At 42.5% G+C, this 25,951-nt stretch overlaps 1 protein-coding gene across 1 annotated transcript in view; it reads left to right on the top strand.

Annotated features, from left to right (window-relative positions):
- The window catches only part of GAP43 (growth associated protein 43), a 133,892-nt gene extending 111,768 nt beyond the window's left edge, over positions 1-22,124 (top strand). Inside the window, exon 3 of the mRNA XM_075543455.1 lies at positions 21,461-22,124. Coding sequence (XP_075399570.1) covers positions 21,461-21,549 — 89 coding nt within the window. The 3' untranslated portion in view covers positions 21,550-22,124. The remainder of the gene's footprint in view (positions 1-21,460) is intronic.
- The last annotated feature ends 3,827 nt before the right edge of the window (positions 22,125-25,951 follow it).

Below are 25,951 nucleotides of genomic sequence, written 5' to 3'. Positions count from 1 at the left end.
ATCAACTCGAATGATGGCCAAGAGTTTGACTTTGGTTTTTACAGACTGAACGTTAGTGTACTTATTTTCTCAAGGTCTGACTGATATAAATTTCTACATCACCATCTTTATGCATAAAGACTACCACCATTGTAACTGATTTAGATGTATGGCTCAGCGCAACCAATTGATGAAAGCATTGGGGAAAGTATTTAAACCAAACCCAAACAAAAAACAACCTGTAGCCTTTGAGTTCATCTGAGCTCATACTGGCTCTGTAGGACAGAGCACCCACAGAGTTTCCAAGATGGTATCCTTTTTAAAAAATCATTTGGGCATGTCGCTTCTCGGCCTTTTGGCTAAGATCAAGTGTAAAAATCATTTGGGGTGAGGTGGAGTGCTCTTATCACCATCCATCCATCCGCTGTGTCAAGCACATTTATACATATGTTGCCATCATCATTTAAAAATCATTTTCTTTTTACTTGAGCCCTTGGTAGCAACTCATTTCCCCACCCCCACCTCCCCTCCCGCAAGACTGCATCTGTTTGTTTTTTTTAGTTTGTCTTAGTTTAGTTTATTTGTCTTTAGTTTTTTTTAAAAAAAACATTTTATTAGGGACTCATACAACTCTTATCACAATCCATACACACATCAAGCACATCTGTACATTCTTTGCCCTCATCATTTTCAAAGCATTTGCTCTCCACTTAAGCCCTTTGCATCAAGTCCTCTTTTTACTCCTTCCTCCCTGCTCCTCCCTCCCTCATGAGCCCTTGATAATTTATAAATTATTATTTTGTCATATCTTGCCCTGTCCGGCATCTCCTGTCACCCCCTTTTCTGTTTATAGAAGTCGAGTGCCACATCTTTCTTGTGAGGGCAGCTGGTAGGTTTGAACCACCAACCTTTCATTTGGCAGCTGTGCACTTATCCACAGCACCACCATGATCCTTGCCAGTATACACTGATAACAAAAAGCCAGCGTTGAAACGTGCAGTGCAGTGCCAAACAGCCTGGGTGAACACAGGGAGGGAAACTGCGGGAGCAAAGACGGGGCCCAAAGTCAACGTCAGATGCCCATTGTGTTCTCCCTAAGAATGGGCCTAAATCAGTAACATCAACTCTCTGAAGTCCGATTTTTTTTACATGATTAACATCTTCCAAAAAGCAACAGGAGGTACTATGAATAATTCTTAGGATGGGAAATACTACCTCCAGCCATGTTGAGACAAGTTGCCAAAGGCTGTTTCTTTACCTGGAAATCTTCTAGAGGCAGGACAACTTTGCATCACACAAACATCTGTCCAGTCTGGGCAAGCTGTCAGTTCCCGACTCCATTTATTCTTCCCGGGCTGCTGCGATTCTGTGATTGACGAGGCCCGCAAATGAGGGAATGCATCGATTGAAAGAATAACCTCATTAGTGCCCCATCTCCCACAACCCGCCTATCCCCAGGGGTCTTCCCTTGCCCCCATAGACACTCATCACCCCTGTTCTAGACTGCAAACTTTCCTGGAAGTGAAAAGACCTTTCCAGTGATAGAGTGATTTGAAAATTCTCACAGTAGCTGAGGGTTTTTCTTGAGAGTGAGGAACCAATAGCAAGAATCCTTCAAGGTAAACTCTTGCAAGTCTAAGAGATGCTGCCTGGTCGGATGACCCCGCCGGGCATGGTGGGATAGAGCTGCTTCATAGGATTTCCAGTGGCTGATTTTGTGGACGTTGATGACCGGTGTTTCCTCAGAGGCTCCTCTGGGTGTACTCAAACATCCAACCCTTCAGTTGGCCGGCAAGCGTAGTAAATCTAATTTTGATCAGCAAGTGGATTTTTCTAAAAACCGGATATGCCATCCTAAATCTGGTGGGGGGGGGGGAGGGGGTTGTCCACCCTGCTGCTACCCGCCTACCAGATGCAAGATTTCCTGCACAGCTAAGGGAAGGAGGGCCTTAGCTCTTGCTCATTCACTATAATACACGTGATTTCCCCACCGAATTGCGTGACTCAAACTGAGCTGGACCTAACCAGAAAGTTATTTCCCTTTGAAATCAACCGGCCACTGCTCGTCTTGGCTTGTGAAATCCGAGAGGACTTCCAAAATTTCATGAAAAAATTCCATTACCTTTTCAATCTTTTCCCACACATTTTTTTTGAAACCCCTCCTAGAGAAAATGCCCTGACTTCACCTTTGCTCTTAAAATTGTTGCTGGATTTCAGAGCTGTTGATTTCTAAGCCTTTTTTTTTTTTTCCAATAGCTCTTCCCCACCCCCAACCCTTTTCACTTTCTAAGCAGTAGCCTCATCAGTCATGGACCTTTTTCCTCTTTCCTGGGAATGTGTCTTTGGGCTGGTGTGGGCTATTAGGCATTGGTGGGGAGAGGGGAGAGGGAAAACATTATCACTTACTTGGAATCCAGAGCAGCAAGGCAGTGGTACTCTGTTTTTCCTTTTACTTATTTACTTCTCATTTTGTGCTCATTACAAATCTTTGTTGCTGGTAGTATGATTCTCACTTTATTGATGACGTGGAAAAGCATATTGAAGATGCATATTTAGTGCTCATATGGGAAACCCCTTAGCCAATGCTTGACACACAGTGAACATTAAGCCAATGTACTTCACTGCCAGTAACCAATAATAATAGCTCACACTTTTAAAAATCATTTCATTGGAGGCTCATACAACTCTTTTCACAATCCATCCATACATCAATGTGTAAAGCACACTTGTACATTCATTGCCCTCATCATTCTCAAAACATTTGCTCTCCACCTAAGCCTCTGGCATCAGCTCCTCATTTTTCCCCCTCCCTGCCCACTGCCCCCTGCCTCATGAGCCCTTGATAATTTATAAATTATTATTTTCTCATATGTTACACTGTCCGATGTCTCCCTTCACCCACTTACTTTTCTGTTGTCCATCCCCCAGGGAGGAGGTTTTATGTAGATCGCTGTAATTGGTTCCCTTTCCACCCCACCCTTCCTCCACCCTCCCAGTATCACCACTTTCACTACTGGTCCTGAAGGGATCATACGTCCTGGATTTCCTGTGTTTCCAGTTCCTATCTGTACCAGTGTACATCCTATGGTCTAGCCAGATTTGTAAGGTAGAATTGGGATCATGATAGTGGGGGGTGGGGGTAGGTGGGGATGAAGTATTTAGGAACTAGAGGAAAGTTGAATGTTTCATCCTTGCTTTTAAGTACTTATTTAAATATTTAATCGATCTTTAAGTACTTTTAATTAGCACACATTTAATTCTCAAAACTGCTCCATGAAGGTGGTACTGTAAGGTCTCTCTCTCCTGGCTAGATTCCAACCTCGGTCCTTGTGGTGTAGTAGGTATGCATTGGGCTCCTCCCCTGCCATGCCACTAGGCAATTTTCTTAAGGGAACCAATTGCCAGGTTTTTCCTCCCACGGGGCAGCTAGTGGGTATTAACCGCTACCCTCCTGGTTAGCAGCCGAGCACTTCAACCGTGGCATCGCCACGGATCCTCCAGTGGCTTCTGGCTTGATTTAAGTAGACACTCACACTTTCAGCCCGCCCATTTCAATTTTCCAGTGAGGGTGTTTTAACATTTTCGAATGCCCACAGGCATTCAAAAGGCCTGCACTTTCCTTTCCTTAGAGACTACCATGTCAAATAGTCCCATTCATATTGTCTGTCTGGCCTCGTAGACACATGAGCTTGGACAGGCTGGAGAGAAGCTACCCAGCTAGGATTCTTAGCAGGTATCCTATTAAGCAAAAGGGGGTAATGCAGTTAAAGTTGCTAACGTGTTTGTTAGAATTCTGAAAGTTAAATATATTTCAGGTAGAGAATTGACATTATTATTAAATGTTGGGATAAGTTCATCTTAAAATAACAACGTCAATTTCCTTCTAATAACAAAATAAATGTGCTATGTGAAATAGTTTGCTTATTTTACCCCAAAGCCCAGGTCAAATAGCATACGTAAGGGAGACAAACCACGAAGCATTGTTTCATGTTCAAGGTGATGTACACGCCTTAGTGGGTTACCTTCTAACAATACTGATATGGAAAAAAATATATCACAAAGCAGTCAGAATGGAGCTGTCATTTATAGCAAAATCCCAAACAGATTTTAATTTTTAATATATTTTGAAAGTATATACAAAGCATACATATTTCAACTGTTGATTTTGATACGCATTTCCAACAGTGGTTTTCAAACTTTCTCAGCTCACTATGTCCTCAGCATTTCAGCCAATTTTTCACGACAGCCTTAGGCTGAACGTACAATTCAGCTTCGTAGCAGTAGATTGCCCAGTTTTCAACAGATTGATGCAACCCTCAAGGTTTAAAATGATACCCATGAATTTACTGCAGTACTCAAGGGTGTCTCGCGGTGCAGTTTGGGAACCACGGATTTAAATGCTCATTCAATATAATGAGCCAAGCAATAATAGAGACCTTATGGCTGCCTATAAAATATAAAGCATCCAAAACTTGCTTTCTTTTTTTCAATTTATTTATATATTTAATTTAATTTTTTTTTCAAAACTTGCTTTCTAAAAGTCAGGAACATTTCCTAAAAGCTTAGAAAAGCTTTCATCTAATCATTTGTATTACTACTGTAAATATCTCTTTGTGTGTGTGTGAAAAAATGAGATAGTGAGCTGAGTGAAATGCCTGATTAATTCCAATTATTAGGATATTGTTTAGATATTCTGAGTCAAATACCTAAAATATATCTGTTGATTTCTTAATCATTTTATTGGGGGCTCATACAATTCTTATCACTATCTATACATCCATCCATGGGTCAAGCGCATATGTACATTTGCTGCCATCATCATTCTCAAAACATTTGCCTTCCACTTGAGCCCTTAATATCAGCTGCTTGTTTTCCCCCTCCCTCCCCACTCCCCCCTACCTCATGAACCCTTCATAATTCATAAATTGTTATTCTTCTGTCATATGTTACACTGTCCGAAGTTTCCCCCTGCCCTCTTCTCTGCTGTCCATCTCCCAAGGAGGAGGCTATACGTAGATTCTTGTAATCAGTTCCCCCTTTCTATCCGACCTTCCCTCCAACCTCCAGGCATTGCCAATCTCACCACTAGTCCTGGAGGAGTCATCTGCCCTGGATTCCCTGTGTTTCCAGTTCCTATCTGTACCAATGTACATCCTCTGGTCTAGCCAGATGTGTAAGGTAGAATTGGGATCATGATAGTGGGGGCAAGGAAGTATTTAAGAACTAGAGGAAAGTTATATGTTTCTTCGTTGCTACCCTGCACCCCGACTGGCTCATCTCCTCCCCCCAACCCTTCAGTAAGGGGGTGTCCAGTTGGCTGCTGATGGGCTTTGAGGCTTCACTCTGCACTCACACATTTACAATGATATGATTTTTGTTCCTTGATGCTTGATACCTGGTCCTTCGACAGCTGGTGGTCCCACAGACTGGTGTGTTTCTTAAGATTTATTGTTTTTTAAAACTGATTTATAGGATGCTGAAGAGAGAAAATAGTAACCGAATATTTTTCTGATATATGGATCAGTATAAATGTGTGCATATACATACAAACGTGCACATATATGTTCCTAGTGCTGCATTTCATTAAAATAATATAACAGCTTCTCATATTGTTTCACTATTTGATTTGGCTCAACTATCTGATAAAATTCTTTACTTATTGTTTTGAACTAAATTCTCAGGATGCATAAGCAACCAAACTAATCAGTTTGGGTGTCATGGCCAATTTTGTTTCCCGAAGGAAAAAGACAAAATATATTTTTCCCATTAGTAGTGCCATCTGGGCCTGCCTCCTCAATGGGCAGCGTGATCATTGTTCTTCTTAGGAGCCTTTGAGTCTATCAATCCCATGTACAGCAGAACAAAACACCACCCAGTCTGGTGCCAACCTTACATTGTTAAGCTTGAACCCATTGTTATAGCCACTGTATCAATTCATCTTGTCAAGGGTTTTCCTCTCTCTAACCACCTTTCTGCTTTACTAAGCATGATGTCCTTCTCCAGGGACTCATGTCTCCTGACAACCTGTTCAAAGCATGGGGAGACGAAGTTTTACCATTCTTGACTCTAAGGAGCATGCTGGTCATACTTCTTCCGAGACAGATTTGTTTGTTCTTTTATCAGTCCGTGGTCTTTCAAAATCCTTGTCCAGCACTGTAATTTAATGCATTGATTCTTCTCCATCTTTCTTATTCCATGGCCAACTTTCACAAGCACATGAGGTGACTGAAAAGACCATGGCTTGGGTCAGGCACCCCTCAGCCCTCAAAGTAACATCCTTGCTTTTCAACACTTTTAAGAGGTCTTGTGCAGCGGATTTACCAAATGCAGTGCATGAGTATTGATTATAGATCCAAGCAAGATGAAATCCTTCACAAAACAATCTTTTCTCCATTATCATGATGTTACCTATTCGCCCCATTGTGGGGATTTTAGTTTTCTTTATGTGAAGTTGTAATCCATAGGCATATAGAGGAAGAAATACTGGAATCAGGAGTCCTGGAGTTAGTTCACTGTGCCCTTTTCCAGTCTTGTGAGTATAGACAAATTGCCAAACCTCTCCCAGCTTCAATCTTCTCATGGAGAGGTTTTGGTAGCATGGTGCATTACTTGATGGGCTGCTAACTACAAGGCCAACAGTTCAAAGCCACCAGTAGGCTTTCTACTCCATAATGAGTTAGTTTCAGAAACCCATAGGGCAGCGGTTCTCAACTTGTGGGTCTCCACCCCTTTGGGGGGGGGGGTGTCAAACTACCCTTTCACAGGGGTCGCCCGATTCATAGCAGTAGCAAAATGACAGTGATAAAGTAGCAACAAAAATAATTTTCTGGTGTCGGGGGTGTGGGGGTCACCACAACAGGAGGAACTGTATGAAAGGGTCACGGCATGAGGAAGGTTGAGAACCCCTGTCATAGGGACTGTCCTACCGGATCCTGCTGGGTTGGTGAGTCAGCAGGGACTCCATTGGCAGTGATGCTCTCTCTGAGATCCACCCAAACTCTCGGGTTCTCCAATTCTGCCTTTCCCCAACCTTATTGTCTTCGAGGTGATTCGAACTCATAGTGACCCTATACATAGAAGTGGGGTTTTTCAATTATATTCACCCAAATCTTTATGAGAGTAAATGGCTATATTGTTCTCCTGTTGATGTACAGATCTCAAAAGTGTTTTAAATAAAAAACATAAGAGCCCCAAAGCGTGTGTGTGTGTGTGCGTATGTGTGTGTGCGCGCACACGTGTTTGCAAGTGTTCTGGATGCCCCTTGGAGAAAAACCCTTATTTCCAAAGGACATTTTGAAATGGTTTGAAGGCACAATGCTGTGAGCCAACATTCCAATTGTGGTAATGACCGTGTGCAATCAGTTATGGAACATTCATGAGAATTTGAAAATGCCAACAGATCAGATCTCCTGCAGTGCAGGCCTTTAGCTGTTCCGGTATGGAGTTTGGAGACACATGTCTGTCAGATGAGATTTAAAAATAAAAATATATCTTTCTGCAGGAAAAAAAAAAAGTAAAGCAAACCATTTCTAAGCTTGATTGTTCTGATCATTCCTTAGCAGCCCTCAACATAACAGTGTGGCCCTCCTCTCCATTTCCGGAGCCCTGGTGGCGCATCGGTTAAAGTGTTCAGCAGCTAACCAAGGCCAGCTCTTTGAACCCACCAGCAGTTCCACAGGAAGGCGACAATCTCTCCTGGGCCACAATTGCAAGCTCACAGCCAGCTCTGCACTGTCCTGTGTGGCCACTGAATGGGAGGGGCTCGAATCCACGCAGACAGGTGCACGGCTGTTTCACATACTCCGAAGTTCTCGGTCATAGATGTTCTCCTTGCTTATCATTATTCTGATCCTCCACCTTTCTTTTCTCCGTTGTACGAACTGTTAAGGTCGACTCCATCGATTCTACTGATTTCACTGGCTGCCCAACAGGTGACTTGGCTGTGAGGAGGAATGAAGTAGGTCTTTTGGGTTTGTTTTGATTCGCAGTCTATGAAAATGGACTTTTTCATCATGGCAATAATAAAACACACAGTTGGAGCTATTTAATATTATATGTGTATCTGTTTGCTTTTGAAATAGTGTCCTGTTTCAAAAATAATTTCAAGCATCAATACAGATCTCATAAACGATAATGTGTTGATCTTCCCCCTCATTTCTAATGGGGAGAAAGCTAGGACACTGAGTTTGTATGACTTGGGAGATGCTTGATGGAGGGAACGTTTTCAAAGTGTTCAAGACCCTGCCACCTCTAATTTCTATTTCTATGAACTTCTGTTTTATCTTTTATCCGTCCTGCATCAAGCTTGGTCCGAAATGAGGCGTGCGGATGAAAGGAAAAGAAAGAGATATGTACAAAGTATGGGATTGGGAGGACAACAATCTGATGGACTGAAGTCCCCAGTATATTCAAAGCTTGGTTTTTATACTCTTCTTACAAGGAATTGGTTACAATACAAACATCAAGGAACTTAAAAAGCATTCTTAAACTCTTATCTATGCAAATGTTCCTTAACTAGTCACACTTTCTTAACATTTGAATAACAAAAGCACTATGTTCTAAGACAATCACACAGATATGCAAGATTCAAGAGAGCCTTAAAGAGATAATAAATAACTGAGTTATCTCTCAATGTTTTTAGCAGCAAGGTCACAAATAACAGTCATTTTGCAATGCTTTTGTCTGCAAAGACACAGAGGCACAGGGGATTAATTGGTCACCCCTCAGTAAACACCTTGATCAGCCAATACCTCCTACATATCCGGAAGTCTCTCTGCTTTCTGGAACAAAAGCATTATCTTTCTTTTAATCTGTAGCTTAGAAACCCTAGATTCTGTGCCAGTCTCTATAATGGAGTTGCTCTAGTCAATGAGCAGGCTGTTTTCACTCGCTTTTTCCTGGTCAAGAGGCGCACCCGATCCACTTGGTTCCAGGCCTCGCCTGCTGAGGAGACACGCGGGGATGTGTCCGGTGTGCTCCGGACATCACTGAGACCTCAACATGATGCTTCAGTCTTTTCTTTGGGGTTCCTTCCTTGTGTGTTATCCTGTGCCCACCCTCCTGTGAGCCCTCTCCCAAAGAGCAAGGGGTGGGAGATATGTCATATTGGCTCCCTCCGTCCTACAAACACCAAAATGGCACATGCTGACTCGGGTCTTTGAACGAAATTTAACGTGTGAAACATGGCAGTGGAAAGAGGTAAGCTGTCGGCCACAATGTTTACCCAATGCCACACGGCAGGCTTCAAGCGGACACCGGGGTCACGACTCAGGGAAAAAGACCGGATAAGTAATCAAAGTACATTCACGACTGATTCCCTGCACCCCCTCCCCATGCCCCACCTTTAATAGTTGCTTTTTGAGCCTTTGAAATGAGGATGTGCGAGAAAGCTGAAAAGAAAAACGGAAGCGAATGCCCAGCCCAGTGGTGATGGGTAGAATGATGTGGGCATGGCCCCAGGATAATAGCAGCTTCCATTTAATCAATGTTGACAAGAGTGGGGAGAGCCGGGCAGATCCCAAGAGGTAATGTTTGACTCAGAAATGCACTCAAAGTAATTTCAGTAATGTCGGGCCGTGGAGGGGCCTGGACCAGAGCCAGTACACAGGGCAGCGAGAGCTCCTTGTGGCGATAGCAGCCGGGCACAGCGCCATCCCTCCAGCAGCAGCGCAGCCGGGCTGAGCGCACAGGCAGCAGTCGCTGCATCTGCTCCTGGTATTTGCTCACCAACAAATGCGCCCGCGTGCTGGTCTCACCCTTTCGAGGAAATGACTGGAAGTCAGAAAGGCAAAAGGTGCTTCTAGCATCCGGGAGACAACTTGGCATCCATCTTTTAAGGAGCTCTGTGAAAGCATCCATCTGGGCCCCCATGACTCATTAAGGCTCCCACGACACTTTCTCAATGGGACTTAGAATTGTTTGTGTCTTTATTGGGGCCACATGGAGTTGCTCAGCAGTTGAGAGGCCCCAAATAATACGTCCAGTCCTGAGCAGTTTGAAATAAGCCCAAACGTGTCTCGGTGAAAAGGATAAATGTGTCTTATCATGATTAACAAATCCTGATAGTATAATCACTAGCATTGCCTTTTAAATAGAAAAAAAGGCACAGGTGCATTTGAATGCCTCATCCAGGGACACATTGTCCAGGACCCACTGTTGTAGAGTGGCCGGACACCTCGAAGAGACCTAGACTGAAGCTCAAAGCCATAGACGACCTGAGCAAGCTATTTCCACACGGTGCATGACTCATTAGAGGAAATAATCACAGGTATAACCCGTGTATAGTTAAACTTCATAAATAGAAGTACACTCATAAAACACGGGATTTTTCTCTCTTCTTGATCCACCACAAAAGAATGGGAAAAACTGAGGTGTCTACATACGTCTGAGAAAATAATTTTCTTGGAGATGGTTGAGAACCACTGCAGGGACTTTGCTGCTCTTTGAGGACCAACTCATCCACTCGACCTACCACATTCTCCCTCGCCCTCCCTTCTCCACCTCATGACAATAACCACCAACATGTGAGCTCTTCCGAAGGTAGAGATGTTTTCAGTTCTCTATCAGCACCGTGATATTTTCAGTGCATGCAGCAGTACTTGCCCCTCAGAAGGCTCGAGGCATTTCAATGACTGAGGAACACCTGGGTCCTTCCCTTGTGAAAAATTAAAGACACATGGCTTTGCTGCCGCTGGTGCTCGTTTTCTATTTTAAGTTACACACAAAAAATTCCATCTGTGGAGGCAGTCAGAGAATGTGACGGTGTCCGGCGTGTAGGCCGGGAAGAAGGCGGTAGTTTTGTCCAGGTTCAAAGGCCAGGGCTTTGGAGGGTTGCAGCTCTTAGTACGATTCTAACGTGACCTGTCCAAGTTCATGATGTACACATTTAGAAACTAAGTGGTATATATACCATTTAAGTTATATCAATAGGGTAGATGAAACAGTAATTCTAAATCATAGTTTATACTTCTCATAAGAATAGGACTGCTTCCTTATGAGGAACAAATCCACAGAAATTCATGTATAAGAGAGTTTTATATAAAGGTTAAATGTGCACCAAAAGAGAACTTAGAGACTTGTGTTAGTGTGGGTACTTTAGAGAAACAAATCCACAGAAACTCATGTACAAGAGAGAGTTTTATATAAAGGTTAAGTGCACATCAAGAAAACATCCCAACCCAGTGCTGCCCAAGCCCACAAGTCCAACATTAACTCATATGTCCAACATCAATCCACAAAGTCCTCCTCCATCTCACAAAACACGCAATGATGCTGACTGCAGGCGGAAAGCCGAGTCAGTGAATGTGTAAGCATCTCAGCACTGGCAGGGGTCTCCACATGGCTGCTCCAGCACCCAGGGCTGCATCGGGGTAGGTCCATGTGGCTTCTCCTCAGGAACGTCTTGCAGGAAGTGAGCCTTGCCATATGAAGCAGGTAACTGGCTAAGGCAGCTGCACCCTGGTGCGACCATCAGAAAGCAAGAGACCGGAGAACTCGAAAGGCGAGGCTCACTAAGCCATTTATCCCTCCGCCCTTCAACTAACCCCATATGTGTTTATCGGCCAGGTTGGCACAATAAATGAACTACCTCAATATGTAATAACTACCCCTCCTTGAGCTCAAACGACTAAAATCAAGGTTTGGGTTTTTGTTTTGGGTGGTTTTCAAAGACCCTCTGTCTCATCACAAAATCTGGTTGATTTTCTCCTCATAAAAGTGGATGATAGAATTGATTTTCTTTGTGGGTCAAGTCCGCGTTGGGTAGGAGTGCATCCAGAGATAGGTAGTCGTCATGAAGCATAGGTGAGGACACGTTCACCGTCTCAAGGTATTTGAGTGTATCCAAACCACAGGGTTCATTTCCTCTTCTTGTAATGTCTTCACTAAAATCACCATTGATAGAGGGCCAATTCACATTAGGTCTTCATGCTCAATGAAAGTGAGAGTATCCCCCGGCTACACCAATAAGAGAAAACGCATTCGGCTCTCTTGCTCGCTGGATGACCATGGATGGCCACACCAGCAACCCCTGACTGCCCTCATTGGCTCACACCAGACCTATTTCCTTCCAGTCACTTGTTGTAATGCCACTTGGCACTAAGTGTCACTTCAGTCTTTAAGCTTCTATGGCAACTGTCTCAGAGGGAGGTTGATCTTGTAGACAGGGAATAGGATGATTTGCCCTAATTGGATGGTGGTAATTGGAGTGACCAGCTGGTTTCAACTATTCACGCATCGTTGACACTCACCATAATCAAAGGGTCTGCACAAATGCCAAGGATTACATATTAACATCTCCAACATTTACCAATTATGTAATTAGTGCCAGAAAGTGCCAAGACCATACCACATATTTTTTTAAGGTTCTCCCTCTATTTTGAGCCATTTTCTTTCATTAAAAAAAAAGTCCCTATGTACATCAGAAGGAAACACAGCTCAGTCCACACTAACCTCACCCTCATTGTTAAGTTTCAGCTCCGTGTTACAGCCACTGTGCTGAGTGAGGCTTAGGTCCTTCCTCTGTTTCACTGACCCTCTGCCAAGTATGATTAATGTTCTTTTCTCTGGGCCAGTCTCTCCTGATAACATGTCCAATATATGTGCGACACAGCCCGACCATCCTTGCTTCTAAGGAGCATTTCTTACAAGGCAGATTTGTTTGTTTTCTGGTAGCCCACGGTACTTCCGATATTCTTTGCCAACACCCAAGTTCAAATGCATTCATTATTCTTCAGGCTTCCTCACTCATTGTCCACCTTATAACTGCATTTGAAGTACTTGAAAAAGTTAAAATTGGCTCCTGTCATTTTCTAAGAATGTAGCCTGAGTTAAGTAACTTACCATCCCAATTCTTCCTTTTTCTAACCATACAATGGGGTGAGTAAGGTAACTGTCTTAAGTGAAATTATTCATAACGGATCCGAGCATATATTAAGAGATAACAATATTCAATATAGTTGGATAATTTATACAAGACACCAAGAGAGCCATCCTTTATGGTTCTTCAAAGACAATGAGGCTGCCAATTAAAATAGAAATGTACGTGACCAATATAATTTATTAATTAGAAGGGCATGCCTAGAAATGGCATTAGTGGAAAAAGGAACAAATCAGCAGTTCTAAAAGCTCTTTCCTGTATTCAGTCTCATAAAGTGGACATGTCTCCTCAAAAGGATATATTTACACAAAACACAATCTATTTTCAATACACTCTCCTTTGTCTGAGGCTAGAGCCTTTCCAGTCTCATCTCCGGAGATCCATGAAAGCAGATCTGGGATAATCCACTATCTGGGATACATCTGATAGCTTTTCTTTCTTCTCTGTGTGCATATTGTTCCCAGACTTTATGCACAATTCTTACTTGCCTTTTATTAGGATAAAATGTTTGCCTTAATTTGAAACTAATCCTATACACACACACACAAATTCTTTATCATAAGCACTTTTTCTTGTTTGCAATCATTGCAAAGGTGTCCAGCCTTTCCTTGCAATAAATGTTAGTGACTGAAACTGAAAACCAAACTCTCATCGTCAAGTTGATGCACTCACAGCCACCCTCCAGGACAGGGGAAAGCTGCCACTGAGCTTCTGAGACAACAGCTGGTTTTTATTTTTAATCATTTTATTGGGGGCATGTACAACTCTTATCACAATCCATACATACATCCATTGTGTCAAGCATATTTGTACATATGTTGCCATCATCACTCTCAAAACATTTGCTTTCTATTTGAGCCCTTGGTATCAGCTCCTCATTTTCCCCCTCCCATCCCCCCCTCCCTCATGAACCCTTGATAATTTATAAATTATTATTTTGTCATGCCCGACGTCTCCCTTCACCCACTTTTCTGTTGTCCATCCCTCAGGGAGGAAGTTATATGTAGGTCTTTGTAATCGGTTCCCTCTTTCTATCCCCCCACTTCCCTCCACCTTCCAGGTATTGCCACTCACACCACTGGTCCTGAAGGGATCAGCCATCCTGGATTCCCTGTGGTTCCAGTTCTTATCTGTACCAGTATACATCCTCTGGCCTAGCCATATTTGTAAAGTAGAATTGAGATCATGATAGTTGGTTGGGGGGTGGGGGGAGGAAGTATTTAGGAACTAGAGGAAAGTTGTATATTTCATCGTTGCTACATCGCACTGACTGGCTCGTCTCCTCCCCACTACCCCTCTGCAAAGGGATGTCCAGTCACCTATAGATGAGCCTTGAGTCCCCACTTTGCATTCCCCCTCATTCACAATGATATGATTTTTTGTTCTTTGATGCCTGATACCTGATTCCTTTGACGCCTCATGATCACACAGGCTCGTGTGCATCTTCCATGTGGGCTTTGTTGCCTCTGGGATAGATGGCCACTTGTTTACCTTCAAGCCTTTAACACCCCAGATGCTATAAATTTTGATAGTCAGGCACCATCAGCGTTCTTCACCATATTTGCTTATGCACCCACTTTGTCTTCAGCAATTGTGTTGGGAAGGTGAGCATCATGGAATGCCAGTTTAATAGAACAATGTGTTCCTGTATTGAGGGAGTACTTGAGTGGAGGCCCAATGTCCATCTGCTACCTTAATACTAAACCTATAAATGAGCACATAGATCTATTTCCCCATCATCATATATAAATATATTTACATATGTACATGCCTATATTTAGACCTCTATAACAGAACTGCAAGGGGAGCAGAGCAAGGAAGCCCTGAGGGAATACCAAAAATAGGCTTTGGGGCGAGGGTGTGGCACCCCATTAGACCCAACCGGAAAATACTCCTAAAGGTCAACAAACAGACCTTGAACTATTTACAGGCTTTTTAAAACATTTTGATAATTGTTTTTATTTTTGTTGCATCATTGTTTTGTTTTCCTGTGTCACTTTGCTTGGCACTGTCTTGTCTTTTTGTGCATATTATTATCTCTGCAGTTCTATCTAGATAAGATACACTGGATAAACAATCTGGAGGAGAAAACAATGGGACTGATGATTACAGGGGAGACGGGGAAAGGAAGTGGTGTTAACTAACCTAGGAACAAGGGAACAACAAGTGATTCAAAATCAGTGGCAAGGAGGGTGTAAGAGACCTGGTAGGGATTGATCAGGGTCAATGTAACGGAGAGGAATTACTGAAATCCAAATGAAGGCTGAGCATGATAGTGGGGCAAGAGGAAAGTAAAAGGAAATCGAGGAAAGAACTAGGAGAGAAAGAGACGACAGCTGTTAATGAGAATAAAAAGTCCTGTCTTTCTCTCACAGAGTAGCTGGTGGTTTCAAATTACTGACCTTTCAGATCACAGCCCACACTATGCCACCAGGACTCCCTATTTTAGTGACTGAAGTATAGATAAATAGGAATTATATGCATCTGTTTGACCCACCTATAAATTTCACTTAAATACTTATAGACATGGTTAGGAATAGAACTTGTTCACTGCCTGGGGACTATCTGAAGACACCCCCTCCCCCGCCACACACACACTTTTCTCTCACAGTATTATTAAGGGTTCATGGACTGATAGTTACGTGTTTCTCTATATAATACAGTAGTGGCCTATTCAATTTTTATTGACCTTATTGCCTTCATCCATGTTATCTCTGATAGTTAATAATCCCTTTTAACTAACACAAAGGTGAACCCTTTGCTGAATATCACAACATAGGAGAGCACGCAAAACTTAGATGAGATAGGATGTGTGTACAATTGTGTATGTTAAGCTGATTTACATTCCAGTTAACTGATTACCATAAGTCTGATACTAGTCCATAAATCCCTCTTTAGACTCACATAGCCTCACACAATGACACAGAATGCAGGAAGATCACAGTCTGGTGGGTGGAAAATCTCGTAGATCCAATGGCAGTGGACAACCATCCCGGGGCTCTAGCTGCAATCAGCATGGCTCAAAGTGGTTCGTCCACAGGAGGTGAAGCAGAGAGAGAGAAAGAGAGGAAGTTCCCAGGATCCTCCTTAGGAGAAGGCCACGCCCACCAGAGGTACCATCAAGCTGTGACCTGATTGACCGGATAGACCGGCTAGACTCCACCCCTATACTTTTATAGTTCAAATGGACATGAACAGTATGTAACTACCACATAAGTGGAGGGCCATCAAGAGGAAAACCCTTGGTGGGCTGGAATAGCGCAGTGGCTGCAACAATGGGTTCATACATTGAAAGAATTGTCAGGATGGCATAGGACCATGTGGTGCTTCACTCTGTTGTACGTCATGCTGTTGTACTTGCGGTTGATATGAGTCCGAATCCGCTGGATGGCATCTACGGTAACCACAACCATTAAACATTTATTAAGTTTAATTACTTTTTTTAATTTTATGGTCTCTATTTGTACTTTAGAATTCTCTTTTAATCTCAAAAAGGTTTGTAGGTTCTTAAAACGTGAGGGCTCTGATTACTTAGTTTCTAATGCTGAATGAATAAAACTGGTTAAGCTTTAGCCTCCTGTGCTCAAGTTTGGCCACCTGATAATAATGGGAAAACCTAAGCAAGGAGAATACTTTGGTTTTCGTCCTGTCTTGGTCAGGAACACATCATCTGATTTAGGGAACGTCTCTTGATGTACCTGAACTTGTTTCCAAGCCTTTAATATGAGGACATGAATCATTCTTTCGTGTAATGAACAGTTACTCACAATCCTCTTGATTCATTGCTGCACATTGGGGCTTTCGCTCACTCATTCCATCAAGTTGATGCTGACTCCGTGTAACATTGCAGGGTGGGGTGGAACCACTCTATTAGGTTCTGACACTGTCGCTGTTTGTGGGAGTAGAAAGCCCCATGTTTCTTCCGCAGAAAGGTTGATGGTTTCGAACTGCTGACCTTTTGGGTCGCAGCCCAATGTGCAACCACTCCATCACCAGGGCTCCTCTTGGGCCTTCAAAGGGGAGCACAAATAGCTATGCTTCCTGCCACGGAGAGCTGATGGTTTTAAAAGCCTCTTGCTGGTATTCTGTGAGTATGAATTGTATTGTCTGTTAAAAGGTGTATCGTGAGAAACGTCAGTTGAAGCAGGGAGAGGGACTATTGTATTTACTGTGGTTTCCCAGAACCTAGAAGAATACTCGCACCTTGCAGGTTCAAAGCAATTTATTGGCTAAGCGAAGTAATAATTATATTTAATATAGTTTGTGGCATTTGGCGATAGAATGTGATGTTAACGAAGCTCTTTCGATTGGGCCTGCAGTACTGCCTTCTTGCTACATAGGGACTAAGTTTCACCCTTTCTCCTGTTGCTGTTAGTTACCATTGACTTGAGTGCTTCTGACTCATAGCAAGCCCATGTAAGAAGAATAAAACTGGTCCATAGGGTTCTCCTGGCTGTGGCTTCTCAGAATTAGCTCAAGCTTGTCTTCCTAGGCATCGCTAGGTGGGTTAGAACCACTAACAGTCAAGTACTTCGTCATTCGTGCTACACAGGGATTGAGTCCTCTTTTCTCTTTGGATCAGGCAACGAACGACAAGAGAAACTGGAGACGTCTGGCAGGAGCTAGCTCCCTCCAAAGCCAAAGAAGTTTAGCTGTTTCTTTCACTGTGCAAACTCCGTTCCATCAAGTCAATTCTCACCCATAGCAACCCCGTAGAACAGAATAGAAATGCCCTTCTGGGTTTCAGGGATTGTCACTCTATGGGAGTAGAAAGGCCTCAGATTCTTTTAATCTCTGTGCTTTTTTTACTGTGCTTTTCTCCCCTTTGTCCTGAAACTGTACCACTTTTGCACCTTTCCTGGTCTACCTTCCTCCTTTTCTCTGGACTGTCTTCATTCCCCTCTAATGACATGTACTAACTAGCACCCACATTTTTTTAGTCGATAGGTTCAACATCTCATGGTTTTACTACAGATCCTTCTATGCCTCAGGCACATGATGGGAAACAATATGATTCCTTTTGGCAGTTCAAAGAGGCCAATCAACGTGAGAGGGCTTCAAAAATTTGTGGAAAATTTTAATTCTCTTTTCATTCAATTTTTCCACAAACTATTTGACGTCTGTTTGTGTGTGGTTTCCGGAGCTGATGAGGATAGTAGACTGTGAGTAGACGGCTCGCCAAATGAGTGGGCAGGGCTAGAAGACTGTTCTATAGAAGCATCCGTGGAGACGGAACTGAGGCATGCAAAACACGCCCACTCAAACTCACTGCCGCCGAGTCCATGCTGACCCCCAGCAACCCTGCAGAAGAGGGAAGAACAGCCCCCCATGGATTTCCTGGTTTTACAGGAGTCACCCAAATTCTATGGTGGATGAGGAAGATTATCTAGAAAGATAAGACTTCAGAAATTCTTTAGTTTATCTAAAACTTATTCCTGCAAAATGTGATTGTGACATTGATTTTAAAAATTGTTTAATTGTGTATAAGGTGATAAGTTTTCATATTAGACCATCACCTCTGCATTCAAAAGTTTAAACTACTCATCAATTCTTGGTTCTTAAAGAGTTTAAGAACTTTTCAAGCACTGCCATAAAAAATCTTTAGGAATAATAGTCACAACACTAGAATGACTACTTTTTTAGAAATTGACTATCGTCCAAGTTACAAACACCATAGAATAAATCAGAGTTTCAATTTTGAGTAAAAAAAAAAAAGAGTTGTTGTAAAGTAAAATTATTCATTGCAACTGCTAAAGTTATTTACCAGACCAATCGAGTTTGACTCCAAAGGCCAGATTCATTTCAAAGGAGATAAACGCTTCCTGCCACTTAGGAGATTTGAAAGATTAGTTTTAGAGAGGTGGAGACCGCAAAGTTAGATAGCGGGGACAGTATATATATATGTATGTGTATATATATATATCGCAATGGTAATCTTAGTTGGTATAAATGCTCAGCTTTATCTGAATATATATACGTATGTGTATGTATCATTAGCTGACCTTGAAAGTGACACATTCTTATAAGCTCATCTAATAGGCTCCCCAAAGACTCCTATTCCTCTGGCTTCAGCAACACCAACTCAGTCTCATACAGTAGAGGTAGTTTAATCCTCTAAAAGCACAGTCGTATTATATTTTGTGCCTCAAAAGCTTTGAAAGACTCTATCCCTACAGGAGACTTCTTCCCAAGAAATACCAGTAGCTGGGAGGTGCTAACAATAGGCATCAATAAAAAAATACGGGGATTTTTAAAATTAATTAATTTTTTGAATACAGGGATTTTAAACGTTGAGGATTGTGCGGAAGAGTTAAAATAGCAGGCTTCAGATTGCTATCCTAAAAATGCCTGCCCTCGATGGAATCTGGGGCCGTGGGCTTCTGGGGGGTTCCCACCGTTTTCTAACTGTGGAATGGTCCACTGTGCCTAAATTGTTCGGCAAACACTGGTTTGTGCTTGGGCACCTCCTTTCCTTCTGGGAGTCCGGGAAATTAACACATGGTAGGCAGAGGGGGCCTGTACAGTCCGCCCAGCAAAATCCTCGAGTTTCTAATGTTCTTTTTGGTAGGCAGCATTTCACAGAATTGCCACCATTTGATGCTGGAGGAACGGCGCATATCCAAAGGGAGTCCACATACAGAAAACTCTTAGAATTTGACCTTGACTTCCTCCAGACTTGCCGCATTGAACTTTTTCCATGGCGGACTTTTTTACAGATCCTTTTTCTGTATATTTTACAATTAAAGTACAGCCCCGAGTCGCATTTGATGTGAATCCTGTGACTGCTCCCTGGGGAGTTGTTAAACTTAGATGTGGTCTCGGGGACCCCAACACAGAGTTTATTGGATGGTAACAAATGGCTTCTGGGTAAAGAAATTCTCTATTAGCTTATACAGGGGTAAACTGCTGGTTAGAGCCAAAATGGAAAGACTTTATCGCATGTACTTTGGGCATATTATCAGAAGGAACCAATCCCTGGAGAATGGCATGATTTTTGATAAAGTAACAGGGTCAATGAGATGAATGGGCACAAAGTCTAACGCAATGGCCTCAGAGATAGGAATGATTGTCAGCATGGTGCAGGGTGAGTCAGGGTGTTGTATACAGAGTAATTATGAGTTGGAACCAACTCGACAATATTGGATTACCAAAATAATTCTGTTGCATGAAATAGCTGGCTGGGCTCTATGGAGAAACTAGGCAGACAGAGAAGTCCATCAATTCCTGAGGGAAAACGGTCCTTCAAAAAGACGTTTGCCCTATGGATATATGAATTCTGTTGGAATGTGTTCAGCCGCAATGAACTGAAAACGACCAGAGTTTAAAGAGGTCATTTGTCACACACAAGGAGAAGTCTAAACAAAAGACATCCAGGAGTGGTCCAGTGGTCTAACGAGGGTTCTTTCTATACTTCTACTCTGCCATCTTTTGGGCTTCAGAAGCATGAGATAGGTACCAGGCTATCCTGTCTTGTTTGAGGCCCCAGTTATCAAGAAGAGAATCAAAGGGAGATGAATTCTTTTGGATCCTTTGTTTTTATTTGGGACGGGAAACACTCTTCAGGGAATTCTATCCAATTGTCCTGGACCGTATCACATGGAAGGAGCCCTGGTGGTGTAGTGGTTAACACCGTGGGCTGGTTACCAGAAGGTGAGCAGGTCAAAGCCACCAGAAGTTCCTGTAGAGAGTTCCAATCTCAGACACCCATAGGGGGCAATTCTACCTTAATCTACTGGGGTCGCCACGAGTCAGAATTAACTCGATAGCAGTGAGTTTGGGTTTGGTGTGTGTGTGTGTGTGTGTGTGTGTGTGTGTGTGTGTGTGTGTGTGTGTGACATAGCCTCTGTATCTCGAAGAAAAATGGGAAATTCAAGTATTTCACTTTCTAACATTTTAGTAGCATACATCAGGAACTAGGAGAGTTGGAGTGAATGTTGAACCACCAGATAAAGTATCTGTCATTATTAGTCTGCACTGACGGAAAAGGTCATTGTTGATTGTCTATGCTGAGAGTCTGTGTGGAAAGACAGGCCTTTCTCCTGCCATAAAGAGCTGCCGTGTCAGAAATCTACAGGGCGGTTCTGCCCTGTCCTAGAGGGTCACCTGGAATCACAGCGAGTTGAGTTGAAAAGCCTGGGTACAGACAACTTGATGGTCAGATTGAGAGATTACAGACAACCGCAATTTCTTGGTTCCTAATACCTTTGTTCCTGACTTGTCTCTTTTGTGTCAAGGAACAACATCCTGGAAGTAACTCTTCGAAGCTTGGAAAGGGTATTGCTGGGATAGAAATAATTTATGTTTACCTTGGGAACCCCTACTACAGAAGGTTGACAAGTTTTGCTGCTAACTGAAATGTTGGAGGTTTGTGTCCATCCTAAAAGAAAATTCTGGAGAATCTACTTTTTTAAATCCATTGAAATCCCTGTGGTGCCGACTTCTTCTCTGACACATGTAGTGTCACCATGAGTTGGAATCAACTCGACGACAACTGTTGTTGTTCCTTCCCTCTTAAAGCTCCTCAGATATGGTTTGAATCGTATGAGCAGATAAAACAAAATACTAATTCTTTCACACCCCCCTCCTTCTTCTCTTCTTCCTCAGAAGCTGTAGATGAAACCCAACCTAAGGAAAGTGCCCGACAGGAGGAGGGTAAAGGAGAAGACCGTGAGGCGGACCAAGAACATGCCTGAACTTTAAGGAACGGCTTTCCATGTCCCCACCCTCCCCTCTCCTGACCCCCGTTTCTCCCACCCTCTACTCTAACTCCACTCTGAAGTTCCCCTCCCAATCCTGCTCACGTCTGTGAGTCTGTCCTCCCCTACCCACAAACCCTCTTTTCTCTCTGTGTGGCAAAATTAAAAAAAAAAAAAAGCAGGAAAGATCCCAAGTCAAACTGTGGCTTAAACATTTTTGTTTTTGGTGTTGTTATGGCGAGTTGTTGGTAATGATGATTCAATCATTTGGGGAAATTCTTGCACTGTATCCAAGTGTTTTGATCTGGTGCGTGTGACCCTGTGGGAGTCCACTTTTCCTCCCTATCTCTCTGCTACAAGTGTGTGTGCAATGTCCCGTTCATCCGAGGAGTCCAAAAGATCAAGTGAATTCAAAACCATGTTTCTTTTCTCCTTTTCAATGTGATGGAATGAACTAAAAGGAACAAACATTAAAAATAACCCAGATTGTTTAAAAAAATAAATAAAGCAAATGTGCCAATTAGCGTAACTTGCGGCTCTAAGGCTCCTTTTTCAATCTGAATATTAATAAATCATGAGAGTAATCAGACTTCAGTGGCTCTGTGTCTCTGTTTCGGCATCTCATGGGAATTGGCTTGACACACTGGGTTTTTACCATCCTCTCCCTTCGGACCGCCCACTTGGAAAAAACTGCCGCCACCACGGTGGATCCCATCAACACAGTTGAGGCCAGACTGTGGTCAGGAGGCACAGTGCTAGTCCTTGGTGGGAAAGTTGTAGGTACTAAGATGGGGCTTTCACCAACAGTGTCCCGGAGATCCAGGAGGAATGTAGTTTATTTATAGAAATAGTATTCCAGGTTTTCCACGGTAAGTATTACAGAAGCATTCTCAGCTCTCAAAAACTCCCAGATGTTTGATTTATTTTGACCTAAGGATTAGCCCTGCCAATCTGTATTGGTCAGAGTGCTCCAGAGAAACAGAAGTAGTAGGAAATTGTACTTGGCTCACAAGACAGTGGGGTCTGAGAAATCTTAAAATTAAACTTGGGCAAAAGTTGACACTGTGATTTTGAGGCAGAGCTTGTTAATTTCTGGGAAATCTCAGTATTCTCATCTTCTTGTCTTCAACTGATTAGCTGAAGCCCACCCCTATTGGTAAGGATGCTCCTCTTTATTTATTTTAAATCAAAGTTAATCACATCTGCAATGAATTTGTTAGCCACACATATAAACTACCTTCACAGCAACACCTATATTAGCATTTGATTAAATCACTGTAGCTGGAAGGTGTAGTGAGTTTTGAATTGGGCTGCTAACCACAAGGTCAGCAGTTCAAACCATCAGCTGCTCCAGGGATTAGACTTTCTGCTCCTGGAAAGATTTACCGTATATACTCGAATATAAGCCAAGTTACCTAATTATTACCTAGGAAACCAGAAAAACTGATTGACTCGAGTATAAGCCTAGGGTGGAAAATGCAGAAGCTATTGGTGAGTTTCAATAATCAAAACAAATGAAAATAAAATTACTAAAAATTGAGACATCAGTGGGGTAATATAGTTAAATATTTATTTTAAATAGAAAACAGAAGTAAAAGGACAAGTCATTTAACATTAGTAAACCAGCACAGTAAGTGGAAAATAGGTTCAACAAAAACAATAAGGTATCAACAATGGTACCTTAAGAGTACTATTCCCTGAGCTCAATCAGCAACCAAGCTAAAATGTAAAGAGTTAAAATCCTTCAAAACTGGATTCCTCATCATCATCCGTATCCCAATGCAGGTCATCATAGACGCTGTCCTCACTGAGATCGCCGTCATCACCATCACTGCTGTCATTTTCATACAAAGCGCAGTCTTCACTGCCATCCATAGCATTACTAGTACTACATTTCTGGAAGGCACGTCGCACCATGTCTTCTGGCATGTCTTCCCATGCATCTCGGACCCACTTTGCTATTAACTCTATGTCAGACTTCATGGGATTTCCTCCTTTTGTTAGTTGGGCTTGACCAGATGACATCCATCCATGCCACATCCTTCGCACACGGTCTTTAAAAGACTTATTCAAAGATACATATCATAGGACGGCTCTGATTGGTTAGATGTGAGTAAATAAACATTCAAAGCCCTGCAGTGTCAGCGGGGCTTTGAATGAACAGTGGAGAAATGGCAATCACCCGCCAGATAACGGGCGCTTGTCCTGTTACCTGGGGGGTGGGAGGGCAGCTAAATGTTACACCTCACTGGGGTACCACTGACCCGTGTATAAGCAGAACCCCAGTTTTTCAGCACATTTTTTGCGCTGAAAAACTCGGTTTATACACTAGGATATACGGTAAATCCTTAGAAATTCACAGGGGCAATTATACAGCATTCATTTGATGGCAGTGAGTTTAGTTTCATGAATTATAGCCTTGTCATGTCAATATATAAACCTAAATATCACACTAACCTTTCCTTGTTAGCTTATTATATTTTATTGGGCTTACTATCCTTACACAAAATAGCCCCCAATTTCAGAGTAATTAAAATGATTGTCATTGCTGATTTTTAACCCTATAATGCCAAGTGTGACATTTTTGTAACATTTAATTAAATTATATATTACTGATAACTATGAAAGTAAAAAATAAAAACAAAAATTTTTTCCTTGAAATTAAAAATTCAGGCGCTTTAACATATCCACTGATAGAATTTTTCTAATGCCTTTCTTGTTCCTGTTCTTTAAATAGTCTCAATCAGAAGATAAACCAAATCCTTGGTGGGGAAAAAAAAATCCCCAAATGCTGAAGTACCCCATGCTCTTCCCTACTTCCCCATTCCCATAATTTCCTAAATAATTCTTGGACCAATTTTTACCAGTTCATACTCTGTCCTGATCCCAAGTCTCATCTTATAAAGACCCATATGTACTCAAATATAAGCCAACCCGAATATCAGCTGAGGCACCTAATTTTACCACAATAACTACTTTTAAAATGTGCTGGAAACCTTGGCTTATACACGAGTATATACGGTAAGCACAATCAGTGGGCTCTTTTCAGCTTCCACACTCTTTGCACAGAGAATTTCCTGGAAGAAAAGAGGAAACTGCGCCAGAGAAGGCCTTCAAGAGTTTCGTGGAAGCAAGCCCTTGAGGAGGTACGGTCCACAGCTCAGTAACTGCTCGGCTCTGTGTGGAGCTGCACTATGAATGCTTCCGAGAAGGCTGATGCTGCAGAAGAAGGAGCCCTTGTTAGCTGTGGGCCAATGGTGCTGGAGGAGGGTTTCAGGGGGACAAACATACCGTGGGAAAAGCCAGAAAGCACCAATAACATTTGAAAGAATTCTGGCTTCCGCCTTCAGAGGTGTCATTTCCACAGAACACAGCGCTAGGGTCTGAGGATCAAAAATCACCAATCAGGGCTTCATCAGATGTGGGGTAATCAAACCATGTTAAGTTCCTAGGGTTACATCAAAGATGACCATAATTTGGGTAACTAAGACCCACAGAAAAAATATTTTCTCACGGCTTTGGAAGCTGAAATTCCACAATCAGGGCTTTGGCAAGACCATACAATACCAGCATTCACTGTCTACCTTCTGTTTGTTCTAGTTCCTTTGGATCTAGCTTCCTGTGCCTTCTCATCCTTAGTCCCATATATTTGAGTGTTTAAGGGAGCACATTTTGAGGGGGATATTATTTATTTTATAGGTCAATCTATTATCTGACTTGGCATAGACCTCTAGGAGTAACTTTAGTTCAAAGTTAAAAAAACAATTAGTCCAATAGTTTAAGGGTTCCTCTAGTCTCTATCAATTCATGAAGTCTGGTCTTTTTAGGAATTTGTGCTTCGTTCTACATTTCCTCCCAGCATAACTGGGGCAGACGATCATCTTCCTGGCCAGAATGGTCGGCGGTGGCAGCTGGGTACCCTCTACTTCTGGGCTCAGGCCAGAAGATGCTGTGGTCCTCTGTGGACTTGTAGTAATGAGCTACTTTCTTTGCTTTTTCATTGTTTTGCTCCAGAAGGGAAGAGGCCAATTATTGTTCGATTGTCCCTCACAAGCTTTTTGATCCCCGATACCATTTACTGATACCATTTACCATGTTCTTTATGAATGATGTTATGCTAACTGACTGAGCTTTCATGTGAGACTTACCCAGGAAACCAATCCTATGCGAGTTGTGGAATGTCTACTTAATTGAATCTTGAGGGTATGTGAGAACGCATCAGAGAGACTTGTTTGCTTGTTTGTTTTTAATCATTTTATTGGGGGGCTCTTACAAATCTTACAACAAGCCACCATTCAATGGTATTTCCATCAACATTTCTAAAACATTTTCTTTCTACTTGAGCCCTTGGTATGGGCTCCCCTCTTTTTCACCCCCCCCCCCCATGAAACCTTGATCA

The sequence above is a fragment of the Tenrec ecaudatus genome, chromosome 2 (assembly GCF_050624435.1).
Source record: "Tenrec ecaudatus isolate mTenEca1 chromosome 2, mTenEca1.hap1, whole genome shotgun sequence".
In the NCBI taxonomy this organism is placed as follows: domain Eukaryota; kingdom Metazoa; phylum Chordata; class Mammalia; order Afrosoricida; family Tenrecidae; genus Tenrec; species Tenrec ecaudatus.
The sequence above is the reverse complement of the archived record's forward strand: the minus strand, read 5'-3'. Positions and strand labels throughout refer to the sequence as shown.